General features: G+C 44.3%; 3 protein-coding genes and 1 long non-coding RNA gene across 9 annotated transcripts in view; 2 read left to right on the top strand and 2 right to left on the bottom strand.

The window, feature by feature from the left end:
* Positions 1 to 7,679, bottom strand: part of Hnf4 (Hepatocyte nuclear factor 4) — a 36,291-nt gene extending 28,612 nt beyond the window's left edge. The window contains exons 1-2 of one of the 3 annotated variants that reach the window (XM_071698574.1): positions 7,309 to 7,679; positions 4,291 to 4,971 (exon numbers count right to left, since the gene is read on the bottom strand). In XM_071698574.1, the coding sequence (XP_071554675.1) occupies positions 4,291 to 4,384 (94 nt within the window). In that variant the 5' untranslated portion in view covers positions 4,385 to 4,971; positions 7,309 to 7,679. The remainder of the gene's footprint in view (positions 1 to 4,290; positions 4,972 to 7,308) is intronic. The other 2 variants (XM_071698575.1, XM_071698577.1) reach the window with 2 other exon arrangements.
* On the top strand, positions 3,477 to 5,060 carry LOC139768426 (uncharacterized). Its single transcript, XR_011717356.1, has 2 exons — positions 3,477 to 3,961; positions 4,264 to 5,060. It is a non-coding gene; the product is annotated as an uncharacterized lncRNA (long non-coding RNA).
* On the bottom strand, positions 5,466 to 5,948 carry LOC139768559 (uncharacterized). Its single transcript, XM_071698887.1, has one exon. The coding sequence runs from the start codon at positions 5,946 to 5,948 to the stop codon at positions 5,466 to 5,468; it is 483 nt and encodes a 160-aa protein (XP_071554988.1).
* A 2,818-nt stretch (positions 7,680 to 10,497) lies between the features above and the next one.
* LOC139768414 (E3 ubiquitin-protein ligase ZNF598) lies at positions 10,498 to 15,710 on the top strand. Of its 4 annotated transcripts, none has more exons than XM_071698568.1 (3): positions 10,498 to 10,744; positions 11,514 to 12,080; positions 12,183 to 15,710. In XM_071698568.1, the coding sequence occupies exons 2-3, from the start codon at positions 11,667 to 11,669 to the stop codon at positions 14,619 to 14,621; spliced, it is 2,853 nt and encodes a 950-aa protein (XP_071554669.1). In that variant the 5' UTR covers positions 10,498 to 10,744; positions 11,514 to 11,666; the 3' UTR covers positions 14,622 to 15,710. The 4 variants fall into 4 exon arrangements, with proteins under 4 accessions (XP_071554669.1, XP_071554670.1, XP_071554673.1 ...); XM_071698569.1 differs by lacking the exon at positions 10,498 to 10,744 and adding an exon at positions 10,810 to 10,962; XM_071698572.1 differs by lacking the exon at positions 10,498 to 10,744 and adding an exon at positions 11,137 to 11,332.
* Positions 15,711 to 15,794: the final 84 nt, after the last annotated feature.

Here is a 15,794-nt window from a genome sequence, read left to right as displayed (position 1 = left end):
ACATATTGTATAGTCCAATAAAAGAAAATTATTGATCATTTTGTAATTCTTTTTAGTTAGGATTAACAAAACAACTTCCAATTAACCTCTTGAAATACCTCTCAGTTACATTTTAAGTGTACCATCAAATTTATTATCTTGAGAATTTGGAACGGCAACTTGAATTGACACATTACACAAAGAGATTCGTATATGATTATACATCTATTTTAATTTATCATTCACGTAATATTCAATAATTTGTATAATTTCGAAAATCTTCGAAACAGTTTTGTGACGTGCAAAAGATATGCGCCCTTATTTTAGTGTCGTGACTCGAAATCAATGAGTATTGTTATATTGGTATTTTTGGAGCATTGGTATTTGTGGTAAACGCATTTGGTAAACAGATCCGTAAAAACTTATTGCTTATATTTTAAGAGATAATTCGCCACATCATCTTCCTTTGGAGAATTCGTTCTCTACATCTGTGACAATTTAAAGACGCGAGTCAACGATGAACGTTCAAAACTTCGCATTCGAGGGAAGCATTCGTAATCTGGCGATAATGGTCTAATCATCAGCGCGATAGCGCGTGTTTATCGGCTCCGGCTTATCTCTAATAAGTTGAGAAGGAAAAATAAGAAACTTCTGAAAACAATAGAGAGCGGGAACCTACGAAGAGTAATTAATATTTCTTAATTTAAAAAAATTAATATCTTTTATCAGCTAGGCTTTGTTTAGTTGCTTTGTTAGGTAATTGTACGACGTGCATAAAACGGATATACACAAATGTACAAGGTACATTTTAATGTATCCCTAAAAATATTTCTAATAAAAATTTCTCAATTTTCAAAAGAGAAATATGATATATGCAGCATTTTTTTAATAATATGCGTAATAATATAATTTCATAAGATGTGTTACCAATGTTTTTTTTTATGAAACCATATAAATCTTTTTTACACGATTTTATTTTCTATACTGCATGTAAAGTAGAGCTATGAAAAATCAATATTTTACGAGATATTTCTACGAGCTTGAAATATTTTTTTTTCTAAAATAAACAAGCGAGATGATTAGGATAACATATTAAAACAGTCTACCCTATATAACTTCTGTCGAATGTTTATCGCGCACAAACACTTTCATTTCCTACATCTAAATATACTGAGATCACGACAAGGACGAATACAGAGTCGTTAAAAGTCTCAATCTTTAATATCGTAAAAAAACATGACAGATATTTCTATGAGTTACGAAAGCAGTGTTTTTTTTTTATTATAAATTTATGCATAAGATTATACGTATAGCTTCATATGTAAAGTATATTCATAATCGAAAGATATATAATTAAGGTCCACACAGATTTAAATTTATCTTGATGCAAAATACCAGAAACTGTATATTCAATGTGACAATAAATAAATGAAATTTTTTACCAATATACTCGTTACTTCATTTAATCATCTTTGAAACGAGATATACAAATTTAAGAAACTGTAAACATCGTAATTAATTTACCGATTTTTAACATAATTTCTCTCGAAAACGCGATGCTTCGTATGTAAGAAAAAAATATAATCTACAATTTTAAATCGTTTGTTTTAAAATTTACTCTGTATTTTTGGTTTACTTCACAAAGAATCGTCTCTTTGTCGATAATACTTCTTCAGACACATCCTGTACAAACCAATGGGACACATTAGTAGCACCGGTTATCAATAAATGCTAAATACACATTATACGCGTCTTCAACGTGTTAGTAGATATGCAATTAATATGTATAATGGTAAAAACGAAAAAATTTCCGCTCGCGATGTTGACTCGCGCAGTATCAACAGATTCTTTCGTTTACCGTTAGATAGGTGTGATTAGAGTACGCCAAATCGACGAGGTTGGTCGATCTCGGCGACCGTCGTAAAACTCGAGCTCTTTCCTCTTTGCTGCGGGTTATCGGCTGACCTCTTCGCGGCGCGATTTGCTTATAACGTTATTATAGCCGCCGATACGTCGAGGAAGCAACCTTCGATTTGTCATGCAGTCAAAACGTGTCGCGATTCACTGACAAGCGAAATCCGTGACCACCGGATTGCCCTCGTCCTTGGACGTCTAAGTGCGCCCGAGGGTACTCGAGGGTAGTTAGGTGAAGTGATACTTCTTTTCTTTGAAAAGGGAAGTCTTCTATACATTCTAGCCTTCGTTTAGCGCGCAGCTTCGCTTCGATTTCGATACGTTTCTGCCGGTATTAGCGTTCGCGAACGAAAACGTTGAGTCAACCATTATGATAGAAAGAGAAAAAAAGGATAGTTCACGAGATACCGTTCGTCTGCGATGAGGATGATTAAAGGAGGACGTGGAAAAAAGAAACATGAGTTCGCGAAGCGCGAGCAACGAGCGTTTTCTTTATATTTCCCTATTTCTTTAGGCGTTATCTCACGTAAACACGCTTCTTCGTACATGATACTCGCCACTCGCTCCCGTCGCGCGAATCATGGAAATAACCACGCGCGGATGCCACGTGCCAAGATGCGCCGTCGATGAATTACCGTTACTCAATTGAGGGAGGCTCGGTGCAATAAAGCAATTATCACAAATTGAAAGCGAAATAAAATATTATTGCGACGCAGTTTGCATTCCAATCGAGCGCGCAAGCTCTATTCAAAAATCCCGAAAATTATCTCACAATAAAAAATCCACATCGAAAGAGAGAAGGTGATAAAATCGGATAAAATTCATTTTAAAAAAATAATTATTTCTCATAATATAATCAGCAAAAAATCAATTAAAACCGAAGGTTCCCAGACATGTTTACACGATAATCGTAATAAGAGTACTTACACTTTCTCGACTTATGAATAATATTTACGCGCAAAGAATTAATATCATCGGTATCTAATCATAACATAATGCAAAAAACTTATCGGTCGGACAAATAGTCTCGCACGTGAATTTGATCCCGGAAATAATATCAAGTATATTATAAAATAACACTTAATGGTGACTCTTCTGCGGGTTTTTTTTTATTTTTCATCATGCTTATTGACGAATGAATAATCATCTTGAAGTCATTTCTCCAGGATATATATAACGCAATGTTGATTACAAAATGATGCACCATCGCTTGCCGTTTTGAAAATTCCTCGATAAAAATAATCTATGATTTGTTTCTAAATAAAGCTACTGCCATTTTGGAATATAATAATCATCACTAAATTACACATCATTATTAGTGTTGATCAACGACTAATTATCTTTCTTTTTTAAAATAGCAGCAATTTACGCGGATGCAATCGATTATCCAAACATTATTTTGAAACACATCTTCATTATTAATGATGAATTCTGAATCTTCACTCGCTTCATTCAGCGTCAACATTTCCGAGATTGTAAACAGATCATTAAGATTTTTTTTTTTTAAGATGCTGACAATTAATGCTTACATACGAACATTATAATCGATTACTGGACTAGCCGGCCGCCATTTTGAGGTACAGTCTTCATCATTAATCATAAATTCTGATTCTCCGATTATTTTATTTAACTTTTCATAGACTTGTGTCAACAGATCATTAAGATTGTTTTTTAAGGTGCCGACGACTCATGCATCGCAATCGATTACGAGACCGGCCGCCATTTTAGTACTGCGCAGCCGGGGTCCCTGGGTTATCTGCGGCCGCGGCATGGCCGTCGCGACCTTATCTCAAGCGCGTCTTGCTCATCCCGCGTGAATTTTTGTGCACAGTCGCCGGCACAGAATGTGCGTGTCTGCAACCGATTGCATAATAAACACGTGCTCCTCCTCGGCTTCGGCCGATTTTTGCGCGCGCGCGCGCGCGCATGCCGACCCCTTTTTTCCCTCCGCGCGATCGTCCTTCGCAATGAGCTATTTGCGGCAATGTAACGAGGCGATATACAGAGAGTTTGCCAAATCGTTGCCGCAAAACTCGCGGGAGTACTCGCTTTGAAACTGATCGAAAAGGTTTGTATTTTGGGCGCGTACCCAGCGCAAAATACGGCCGGTTCTCGTCTCGTTTCGACGACTAAACGCGCGGAACGCGTAGAGAAAATAAAATTACAAGTATTTAATAAGAAAACTTACAGTCATTATATACGCTGTAAATGTTATCAATTTCAAAGCAAAATTTTTAATTTAAATGATAAGTTCTAGGTGATAAGTTCAGAGATAAATAAAATACGCTATTCGAAAAGTCTTAGACATATCTATAGAGTCGCAAAAATCGCATAGATCACTCGTCAATAATCGATCGCTTCGTCACGTAGATCATTCGTGGAAGTAGAAGTACTCACCACCGTTCGAAGAGGAGCAGAGCTGCGGATGTCCGCCCCTGACGATCACGCTGTCCTTGGTGGCCACCAGTTCCTGGATGTCGCGGCCCTCCATGTCAAGGTCGGGATCGGCCCCGCCGCTTACCCCGCTGCACCATCAACTGTCAACTGTCAAGACCGATGTAGATCGATGTGAAGGTCTCGAACACCGTTAGGACCGGAAACCGTCGACGTGACGCCGCGAGTCACCGCGCCTGCCGATGCGCGCCGTTCCGCCTGAAGTCAGGCGCGAACACGCACACCCGGCGCGCTCGCAACACGTCACACCGCACACGCCACCAGGGGGTTGTGCCTTCCCTTCGCGTCGCTCTCTCACCGGCGCGGCGCGGCGCGGCGTGGCGGCCGCCGTCCACGGCTATTTCGGAAATATCACGCGCGTTACCCGCGGCACGACCGCGTCTCCACCCTATCTGTGCGGTTCGCCGTCTTTCAATCGCCGCGCTTTCGGCGAGATTAGAAAACGAGCACCACGGGCGGGAGTGATGGAATGCAGCGGATCGAAGCGTGATTTAAACGCGCCTCGGCTGTTTTCGTGCGTGTCCGAGATATCGATCGATCGATCGCGCACGAGCATCGATATCAGATTCGATCCGAATATTGGACGAATAGAATTTGGGAAAGGCACACAAGTCGCGATAAGACCTAAATTTCGAGAAAATGATTCTTGTAATCGATAACACGCTTTTGATAACGATTGCAACGTTTATACAAAAATACAAACTGATCCTTTTTTTCTGTCTCTCTTTCTCTCCCCCTCTCCCCTTTCTCTCTCTCTCTCTCTCTCTCTCTCTCTCTCTCTCTCTCTCTCTCTCTCTCTCTCTCTCTCTCTCTCTCTCGACATATAAACAGACAGCAACAGAGAAGACGCGATCTAAACAAGTTAAAATTAAAACGCCTGAAATAGTCGGGTTATAAATACGAATCGACTCGCGATTCATCTAGAAAATTTTGTAACGCTTCCCAGTAAATACGTAATATCCGACCGCACCGAAATTAGAAATGCGACGTAACGTCCATAATACTGAACGTTTTAGATTTAGATCGAAAAATATTTCGAGAATCAATACTATCTCAGTTTCCTCAATTATTTTTTTTTCTCGTCGTATCTTCATGTCTGAAGAGTCGTGACATTATGGTCATGTACAGTGGCGAACCACCGTCTTCCAACAATGGCGGTCTTCCGCTTCTCGGAGATTCTTTTGTAGTGGTTGGCCTGTGATATCTTTTATTTGATCCAGCCAGCGCGATGGAGAACGGCCTCTTGGTCTCTTCCCCTCAACTTTCCCCTGTACAATCAGTTTTTCGAGATTGTCCTGGTTTCTACGTGTGATGTGACCAAAGTATTGGAGAACTCTTCTGCGGCAGATAGTGGACAGTCGATCGGTGATGTTCAGCTCCTTGAGAATTGACACGTTCGTTCTTCTTGCCGTCCAGGGGATGCCCAGCATCCGCCTCCAGCACCACATTTCAAACGCATCTATGCGGCGTCTGTCCGTTGCCTTGATGGTCCATGTCTCCACTCCATATGAGAATATAGAGAACACTAGGGATCTCACTAGAGCTATCTTTGTGTTCATTGTTATTTGTTTGTCTTCCCATATTCTCCTGAGGTTCGCCATGGCTGTTCGCGACATTGCTATCCGTCTTCTTATCTCTACTTTCGAGAATCAATACTATCTCAGTTTCCTCAATTATAAAGACAGCTTTATTCGCAAGCATTAGAATCAATCTTCATCGGGAGTCAGTCTATCAAATATACATAGAAATCGTTCATGTTTCATCAAGATTATCTTCAAAGATGAGAACAAACAAATTAATTTAGATAAAAAGAGCAAGAAAAAATAAATAGATTGTTACGTTTTTTCTCTCTCTTCTTGTTGTATTGTCTTATATATTATATTCTCAGTTCGGAATAAGCAAATTCCAATCGAGAAAAAACCAGTTCGTTTCTCTTTAACTGATAAGACATTGATTAGTTTTCGGCTATGTTTACTTATATCGCTGATAATTGCACGAAATTCTATGAACTGATTGTGGGCAATAATCAGAACATTTGGATCTTCCGTTTCTACGCTTATCGCTAATCTCGTTCGGCGCCTTGCTACTTTTGAATACCTTTCAAAAATTTTCCTCTCAAAAATCTTTCAGCAGCAAAAAACAAACAAGTTTTTAAAAAGAAATTGAAGCTGACAGTGAGATATTAACAATATCCTTTTACTTAAAAAGTGATTATTTTAGTAGTAGATATTTGAAAACAAGAAAACAATGCAAAGCTTTGTATAACAAAAGTAGCTTTAAATATCGATCACTTATTAGTAACATTACTATAGTAACTATTTCAGACCGATTCGCGATACTGTCCGGTGATTCTTGTCGCTTTTACAAAACAAGATACAAATTCCTGATACAAAGCGACGCCCACATACGAAAGGCGTATTCACAGAGAACAGAAGGCAGCTCGTTATTTAAAAAATTATTGAGAAAACGAGTACGCAATGAACGCAGCTGCGCGTTCCTATTGTCGCAATCTCGATCATGTTAAGAGGATTAAGTACAGCTATAGAATAGTTGTCGCGCCGCGCCGCGGCGCCGGGACAACTCTATATAGAAAATGCCGAATAATTAACTCGATATGTGTCGCAATCAATCTGAATCTATTTAATCGCTGACTGCTTAATTCTCCTATCAGAAGATAAATAATTTATGAAATGTCTTACGCCCAAGTATATTATTCTAACCAAAAACGTAAAAGTTTCATTTTGAATACGCCTTGAAGTACCTTCTGAAAAGAACATTCGGTACTTCCTGACAATGCTGACACCTTGTATACTCTCTCGCTCGCCCTAATATCGCCGGCACGGTCGGCTTGTCACTCCGATTGCTCCGAACAGTCCGAACGGCTCCATCACATCACGTTGCGCCGACGAGAAAACGAGAGAGATCAGGGAAAGAGAGAAGAAAGAGAGGAAGCGGTCTAACCTGATTGGGCCCGATCGGCGACGGCGATCGCGGCGCCCCCGTTGTCCGTCCGTCCGCCCGTCCTGCCACGCGGCACGCGCACCGTTCTCACTGTTCTCAGTCAGCCACGGCGCCCGGCGCAAGTGACACCTGGACACCTGTTATGCATTTGTGTCCCGGCACACGATCCTTCCGCTCCTTCAGCTTCCTTCGCGAGCGGGATCGCGGGATCGCCACTTCCGCCCGCTCCCTCGCGCGCAAACGGGACGCGTAGAGACGGGAGATGCGGGAGATCGCGCGCATGCGCCCGCTTCTGCACCTCGCGACGGACACGGTGCGCGGCGGCGTCAAAGTCCGCCCGGACGGAAAGCGTCGGATCTACTGCCGCGGGTCGGGATCGCGGCGCGTAGCCGCGTACCGTCGCGTCGCGCGCCGCGCGACGTTTTCTTTCGAACGTTGCGCCGAGAACGTTAACGAGGACACGGTGGACGCGCGCGGGACATCGTTTCCGCGGCGCGGAAACCACCTCGAGGCGATAATCGCGCCTCCCGACGACAAACTGCCTCTTTCGACTTTACGACTGTCACCCGCGGCCGAATAAGGCCGGGCTATATAATTCCCGAGATTACCTGAATAATGAGCGTACAAAAGTACCTTGCCGCGGTTACGGCGGCTCTTTTTGCGGTTTCTTGTTCTTCTGGTTTAACTCGCGGCAAAGAGAAACACTGGTTGAAATTTCCACGATATTATTGACGAGCTTTTCTTGTGCATAGACAAATACGATGATCGACGCGAACGCTATTGTCATGGCTTACATTTAGAAAGATGATAGTTTTATATAAGAGCGCGACGACTGTTCCTTTATCGCGGAAAGGAGATGACTGTATATAATTATCACGCATATCACGTGAGATTTATCGATCAAATCAGATCGATCATAAAGATACGAACTCAGCTTGATAAAATAATCGGAGGAGAGAGAAATAAGATGGCCTATCAATTATTAAAGCGAGTCAAGAGAATCTTATTCTCTCTAAAAATAAAAATATAATAACTGAAAATATTTCTAACTGACAAAAGATCACAAAGTATAAAATAGACATCGGCTTGCTAGAGATTGACGAAAAATTTTATGGAGATGAGTAATTTTTTGAATGATCCTATTTTTCAACGTAAAAATTAAAAAAAGAGCTCGAGAGAAAGAGAGATTTATTATTGCAGAGATTAATCGACGTATCTGCATGTTAGCTGCGACGAACGTGGACTGACGTACATACGTGCAAGTTGCGTACAATCGATCGTTATCGATCGCGCCGTAAATCGCGCGGTCGCAAATAGCAAAGATCGATAGGTTAAGCGCCGCAGGTGCGCGCTCACCTCTTTACGTCACTGTCTAGTCGCTCTTCGCTATCCCGTGCCCCGCCGAGCACATGTGTCGTCATACGAGAGACACGTTCGTTGAATAAACGCAGAAAGAGAGAGAGAGAGAGAGAGAGAGAGAGAGAGAGAGAGAGAGAGAGAGAGAGAGAGAGAGAGAGAGAGAGAGAGAGAGAGAGCATGAGGAGGGGAAGGGGGGACTCAGCGCGGTCAACGCGGTTCGCGGCGCGAGTAAAAACCGAAAGAGGACTGCCTTGAATCGATAAATAATTTTTTGCGCATTTTCTCGGATCGGGTATTAATAAAGGACTCGGCGCGTGCGCGCGCGCTCGACGGGATTGTTTACGTCACCGCACGTTCATTAAAGCATATGTAAAGCCGCGACAACAATCGCCGATCTCGCGCCGCAAGGATCTCTCGATCTGGATCGAGCGCCCGTGCGTGCGCGCGCGCAAAAGTAGTTCAAATCCTTGCGCAATCTTCCGGTGTTGCGACACGGGTGGACACGGGGAACTGCCGGCAGGAAGTCGCGACATTCCTCGCTGTGTTCTCGCTCGACTTATACTAGAATTTAATTCTTTCTCCTTTTCTTTCGCTGATCTCGTTTGCACCTATTATCAAGCGTGTCGAGGCTCGATCTTCGATGAGATGTCATGTCACGAACGTCAAGTTTTTAATATTTAAATATCCTCGAGGCAAGATTATGAGATTACGTGTGAAATCCGCTTGATGCTCGATAAAGAATGTGGATTTTTTTCCTCTTTTTTTTTATCGTGTAGTTCAAAAGTTACGAGATGCCTCGACATTGAAGAACGTTCAGAGAATCTCTAACTGAAATAGGACGATAAATTTCGCAACGACTTATACAACGACAAGGAAAGAAACCGGAGTTCATCGGGGTTAGCGGCTAATCGACATGGAACCGGATATAAGATGTGTTATGATCAATTATGATGCAACCACAATTTCGCGTTCATGTATCGCGTAGATCTCCGCGCAGATGGCACCTGCTACCGCGATAATGATTCTCCTGATAATAAATATGCCAAAAAGAGCCTATTACTGTTCCTATAACTGGCTGTATTTTATATTTTTTATTAATAAAAAAGCTCTCTCCTGGGAAGAGGATTCCCTATATAGAGATAACTCCGTACAATCATATGGATTTAATGCCCAATGCTCACGCAGAACCAAACTTAATAAAAGAAAAAAGCGCCGAAAATTAACATATATATGTACAACTTTAACGCACTGGCGGTTCCTGTTATATAATGGAAGAAGTTTCGGCAAAATTAATTGGTTAGATATTTTTCTTAGCTTTTACTTCAGAATCAATGACAAGGACATGGTAAAACTTCTGATTCTGCTTAAATTTTTTCCTAGATTTTTTTAACAGATCTAGGGTGCGATCCACTTGGCGCTCCAGACGCTCTTGGAAACATTTCATCCTTGTTGTCCTTTATTAAATGTTACAAGGACAAAATGATGCTCTGAAGCGTTTGAAGCGTCTAAATGGATCGCACCTCTAGTAAAACTGGCTTCTTTTATTTGAAAAAGGGGGTTTTAACCGCAATCCCTCGTAGGATCCGGCAGTGCTTAAAACTATCGTGCGTTTTTGCACGTTCTATTTATTCCCCTTAAAAAAACTCAATAACATTAACAATAATAAGCCGCAATGTTTCGCCAGAACGAAACATTCGTTCAGCAACGCCGCGTTGATCGGGGTATATTATACGGAAGCTCTCTGCGCTCTTTCGAAGAAAAGTCGATCCGCATTCGGAACCGTCGATCAACAGATCCCGTCGTTCAAGGCGTTTCATCTCGTGGTAAATTACAATAGTGATTACCCGCGGCTGTTGGTAAAGCGACTCCACGTCGCCGCCACGCGTCAGAACGCGCGCCGCGTGCGCTGATCCGTTCCGTTTTTCAGTTTTTTTTTTTTCTTTCTCTGACCGGAATTCGGGCGGTTGATCGACGCGGCCGTCGTGGCCGGGAGTGCGTTCCCGCGCTCTCGTAATCAGAATATCAGATCGGACTATTCGGACTTGGACGAATCCCCCGGCCCCGATATCGCCGATCGGTACGTATCGCCGTCGTTCAGCGTCGCCGCCGCGTGATACGAGAATATACGAATGCGCTGTATATCGCGGCGAGACGTAACGCACCGTTTCCGGATTCGCGCGAGGTAATCCCCGTCGGCCTTCGCACTTTACGCCGTCGGCGCACGCGGCACGACACGTACCGTACATACGCGCCGCAGATACGGTACGGAGAGCTAGAAGCTAGAAGCCGGAACAGGTAGGATCGTTCGCCGGCCCTTCCTCGACCGAGGTCGGCCGAGTCCATCTGTCTCCGTCTCCCTCGCACATTCCGTGCCTCTTTCTCTCTTTCTCTCGCGTGATCGTCTTTGCGCACGAGGTTCCCGACGTTCCCGTTTCGCGCGATTGCCGTTTGCCGTTTGCGAGAGTAAAACGCCCGACCGATCGTTGGTCGCGAGAAGAGACCGAGATCTCTCGTCGGGGTTGGGGGATCGCAATAACCTCGGTCGCTCCGCGACATTCTGCCATCTGCTGAAACCGCTGCCAATTTCCGCGGCCGTTATCTATTTTCGGAGGAATCGCGTCCAGCCAGTCCGACGAATCCCGACGGAGGACTCCCGGCCAGTTTGGTACGGCCGGATATTTTCGAGGATTGCGTCGCGTGACGTCGATCGCGGGCCGATACGTGTGTCACCACGTCTGAACGTACGGGCGATTACGCGAGATTGTCCACGCGCGACCTCTCTCTTTTTCTCCCTTTATCTCTTTCTCTTACAACCGGACCGTCCTCACCACTGTGTTCTGTTTTAGGAGTCTGTGTGCCGCAGAGAGACCTGTCAGTGAGAACCAGCCGTTTATATTGTCGTAGAAAAGGTCCTTGTTCGCCGTCGAGCAAGAATTTGAACCAGTGAGACATATTTAGTTGCGAAAGTGAGACCGGAGATCTTAATTCCTGCCACGAGGATGTCTGGACACAACGATAGCTTTAATAATAATACCTGCGTGGTGTGCTACAAGAATGTCGACATCTACAGCGTCGGCATGTGCGAGCATCCCGTATGTTACGAGTGCAGCACTCGGATGAGAGTGCTCTGTCGTCAGAACGAATGTCCCATTTGCCGTCAGGATCTGCCAAAAGTTGTATTCACGCGGGAGATCAAGCCCTTCCACAGTTTGACTGGAACCAACCTGCTGGACACCCGATACGACATCTACTTTAAGAGCCTCGATATTCAAGAGAAATTCACTGAATTGTTAGCCAACACCTGCTCGATATGTAAGGAGAAGATGGTCTTTAGCAGTTTCAACAGTTTGAAAGAGCATATGCGACAACGACACGAGCTGCATTATTGCGACCTATGTGTGGAGAACTTGAAGGTAGGATTACGTTTAAACGCGCAATTCTTTTAATTGACAAACGGTACACGAACAATCGCGTAGTATCTCGTATCTACTAATTCATCATTTGCTTCTGAACAGATATTTTCGAATGAAAGACGTTGTTACACGAGAGCAAGTCTAGCCACGCATCGGAGGAAAGGCGATGTCGATGATAGGAGTCACAAAGGTCATCCTCTCTGCGAGTTTTGCGATCAGCGGTACATGGACAACGACGAGCTGTACCGGCATCTGAGACGTGACCATCTGTACTGTCATTTCTGCGACGCGGACGGTCTGCATCAGTATTACAGCTCCTACGACTATCTCAGAGACCACTTCCGGCAGGAACATTACCTGTGCGAGGAGGGGGTGTGCGCGGAGGAAAAGTTTACGAGTGTTTTTCGGACCGACATAGATCTCAAGGCACACAAAGCCAGCGTGCATGGTAAGCAGTTGAGTAAAGCCGCCGCCAAACAGGCGAGAACGTTAGAGCTGGAGTTCACCTTGGCACCGCGCGGCGAGAATCGGATGAACAGGAGAGGTATGCTGGGCGCGTCCACGTCGAGAAGCGCGAGGGATTACAACGGCAGAGATTACAGTTCCAGGGATTACAGTTCCAGGGATTACAATTCCAGGGATTACAGTTCCAGGGATTACAGTTCCAGGGAGTACAGTTCCAGAGATTACCAACAAAGCTCAGTACCTAGCGGTTCCAATTCATTCGTATCCAACAACGAGCCTACCTTTGTGAGGCAGCCGTCCGTCGATGTTCAAAGCACAGACGAATTTCCCACGTTGGGTGGTAGCGCCGCTCCTATCGTTCCCACTTTAGCTCAACCCAAAAGCAGAGGCAACGTAACGATTCGCAGCACCGTGAGAAATCAACCGCTCGCGGTAACGGATGAAAACTTTCCAGCGTTAGGTCCGGATTCGTCCGGTCCTAGTATCTCGAAAACTGTGAACTTTAGCGTTTCCAGCAGTAGCAATAGCACGGGATCCAGCGGCTTGTCGCAGTGTCAGAAAGGTTCGACGTCTTCGAACGTCTCCATTCAAGTGAACCACGAACCCAACGGCACCGTCACCACCAGAGTATCCGGGCCTAACATCAGGATACGTCCCGCACAGTTGTCGATAGATTCCGATTTTCCTGCGTTGGGCAGCTCCGAACCGTCTACCAGTACTGCCAGTTCGACTCAATGGAAGGAAGTCTTGCAATGGACCTGCTCGAAATCAGCATCGGCAAACACGCCCAAGTCTAAGAAAGTCGCGCCGCCGCCCTCGATACCATCGGCGCCGCCCATTCGATCCGGCGAAGACTTTCCGAGTCTGTCCAAGTCGTCAAAGTCGAAAAAGCAATCGGTAATTACGGTAGTACCGTCGTGGGGACAGAACTCGCAGCAGAATAACGTCCAGAGTTCCAGTATTAGCAACAACACCAAAACAACGATGGATCAGACGAAGGGTAAGACGAAGAAGAAAAAAGCGAAGCAGGCTTCGAGCGGTAATAGTTCGAGTGGTAACGAGTCCAGCGGCTCTAAATCGAATATAAATACTGTTATAACGAAGAAGGACATCGAATTGTCGCATACCGGTGACTCGAACAACTTTCGTGTTGCTTCTAAGGAGAATTCGCGAGCCACGCAGGATACCAACAATGCGAGTGCCGATAATAGCACGTCCAAGAATTCGAGGGAGTGGGAACACGCGAGCAAGAAGGATAAGAGAAAGAACAAGAACAACGCGAACGGAAGTTCGGGAATCGCGACCGTTATAAATACGGAATCCGGAAGCGGAGGCAATGGTTCTTCGAACGGGGAGAAGCAGAGGAAGCGCAGCGAGCTGAAGATAGATAGCCTGAACACGACCAACAATAATATCCATCGAACGGAGGACTTTCCCGCTTTGGGTAGCACGAGTAGCAGACCGCCAGGCTTCACGAATCCGCCACCCGGTTTTGCTTCGCCGACCTTACCGCCGCCCGGTTTCTCCATCAAGTACAACAGCCTCGACGGGCTGCACGGTGGCAACGGCTTGACGTTCACAAACAGCTCCGGCGAGAGTTATTCCATCCTACCGGACAACAGCAGCAAGCATGAAGCTCACGACTACGTGTCACCGCCCGATTTTCAAAAACGGAACACTTGTCTGGTGGCGAAGCTCAACGCGGTCCTCGTGGAGCAGGACAAGATCGAGGAATTCCGTTACGTGAGCGGCCTCTTTCGCGGTGGCACCTGCGACGCCCAGGAGTATTACACGCACTGTCGCGAAGTTATGGGCGCCAGCGCCTTCGAAAGCGTGTTCCCCGAACTCCTGGTACTGTTGCCGGACATCGTGAAGCAACAAGAGCTATTCAAAGTGCACAAGAGGGAGGCGGGCGGCAAGGCGAAAGGACTAGAGATGTGCGCCACGTGTGGTCAGGTTCTCAAGAACGGTCTGGATTTTAGAACGCATATGTCCAGTCACACGCTCGAGAACCATTTCCCGGCGCTGGGTAAGAGCAATACGCCACCGCCGAAGAACACGTGGGTACGTAAATGAGTCAATTATCCTCCCTCATCGATCATCGTCGTGTTCGTCGTTCCGGAGCACTTGGACAAGCCGAGCATCCGCACGCCCAACTGCTGAAAACGGTTGTAAATATAACGCTCTTGTTTTTATACCATCATACCGAGATTGGACCTGTTGCGTTTATCCGATACGTAATACGAGCGTAATACGTAATATTTATTCCAAGAGTCAATCGATCCTTAGTGTTAAAGAACGAAATGTGCATAGAACTAGCTCTGACTATTCGCAATAGACTTGATACCTATTGAGTGAATTGCGAGGCAATATTGATTGAAATTAAAAAAAAAAGAATATTATATACCTTGTAGCGAATTCGGGCGCTTGCACTAGTGCACACTGAATGCGCACTAAAACTTGTTTATAATCTGTTCTTATATTTTAAGTCGCTTAAATGCACGTTCAAAAACTTATTAGTGAATAAAACAATCGTATAGATGCTTACAGATCATTTTACTGGTTAAGAAGTATTTCAAGAGATATTTAAGATGATCTGTAAATAAGAATTGCCTAAGAATAAGCCTTAGTGCGCACTCGGTGTGCACTGGTGCAAGCGACCGAATTCGCTATCAGAGAGCTTTTACAGACGGTTATATTAATGATGTCACGCTTCGAGACCAGCGTGATAAAGGGGAGATAAAATATTTTTTTGTATAATAAACTGAAAAAAATATATATATAAAGAGAAAGAGAGAGGATACTGAATATATAAAAAGTCTGTTACAAGTTACGAAGAGTGGACGTATGCGTATATTATATATGTATAGTGACGTCGCGCACTAATGGTTTCAACGATTACCTACTTCTACTGCTGTATTTTAAGACCGTGTACATAAAGTTCGTAAATAGAAGCGTTCCTTCCTATAATTTATTTGCTATTTCTCGGAATAGAGATGAAATAGAGATTGCTGTGCTATATACGAAAGAGTAACACCATACTTTAACAAGTCAAGTTTGATACGTTATACATTATACAGTACTTGTAGCACCACCGTACTGTTTTGTACCGTAACAAAGTTGTACATTTAGTTAACACGACAATACATGATTTTGATGAGCGAGCGAACGAGTACTATTCCTTCGCCGGCTTTATCCATTTCCTTTGTTTTTTTTTGTTTGTTTTTTTGCTGTGTCGAGCATTAATGG

This window comes from Temnothorax nylanderi, unplaced genomic scaffold (assembly GCF_030848795.1).
Source record: "Temnothorax nylanderi isolate EJ_2023f unplaced genomic scaffold, tnyl_v1.0 TNYL_tig0016_pilon, whole genome shotgun sequence".
Lineage (NCBI taxonomy): Eukaryota > Metazoa > Arthropoda > Insecta > Hymenoptera > Formicidae > Temnothorax > Temnothorax nylanderi.
The sequence above is the reverse complement of the archived record's forward strand: the minus strand, read 5'-3'. Positions and strand labels throughout refer to the sequence as shown.

Excerpts from the sequence above, each read along its gene's own strand:
- LOC139768559 (XM_071698887.1), bottom strand. The coding sequence starts at position 5,948 with ATGGCGAACCTCAGGAGAATATGGGAAGACAAACAAATAACAATGAAC.
- LOC139768414 (XM_071698568.1), top strand. The coding sequence starts at position 11,667 with ATGTCTGGACACAACGATAGCTTTAATAATAATACCTGCGTGGTGTGC. Across the intron at positions 12,081-12,182 it reads TATGTGTGGAGAACTTGAAG|ATATTTTCGAATGAAAGACG; the intron begins GTAGGATTACGT and ends GCTTCTGAACAG.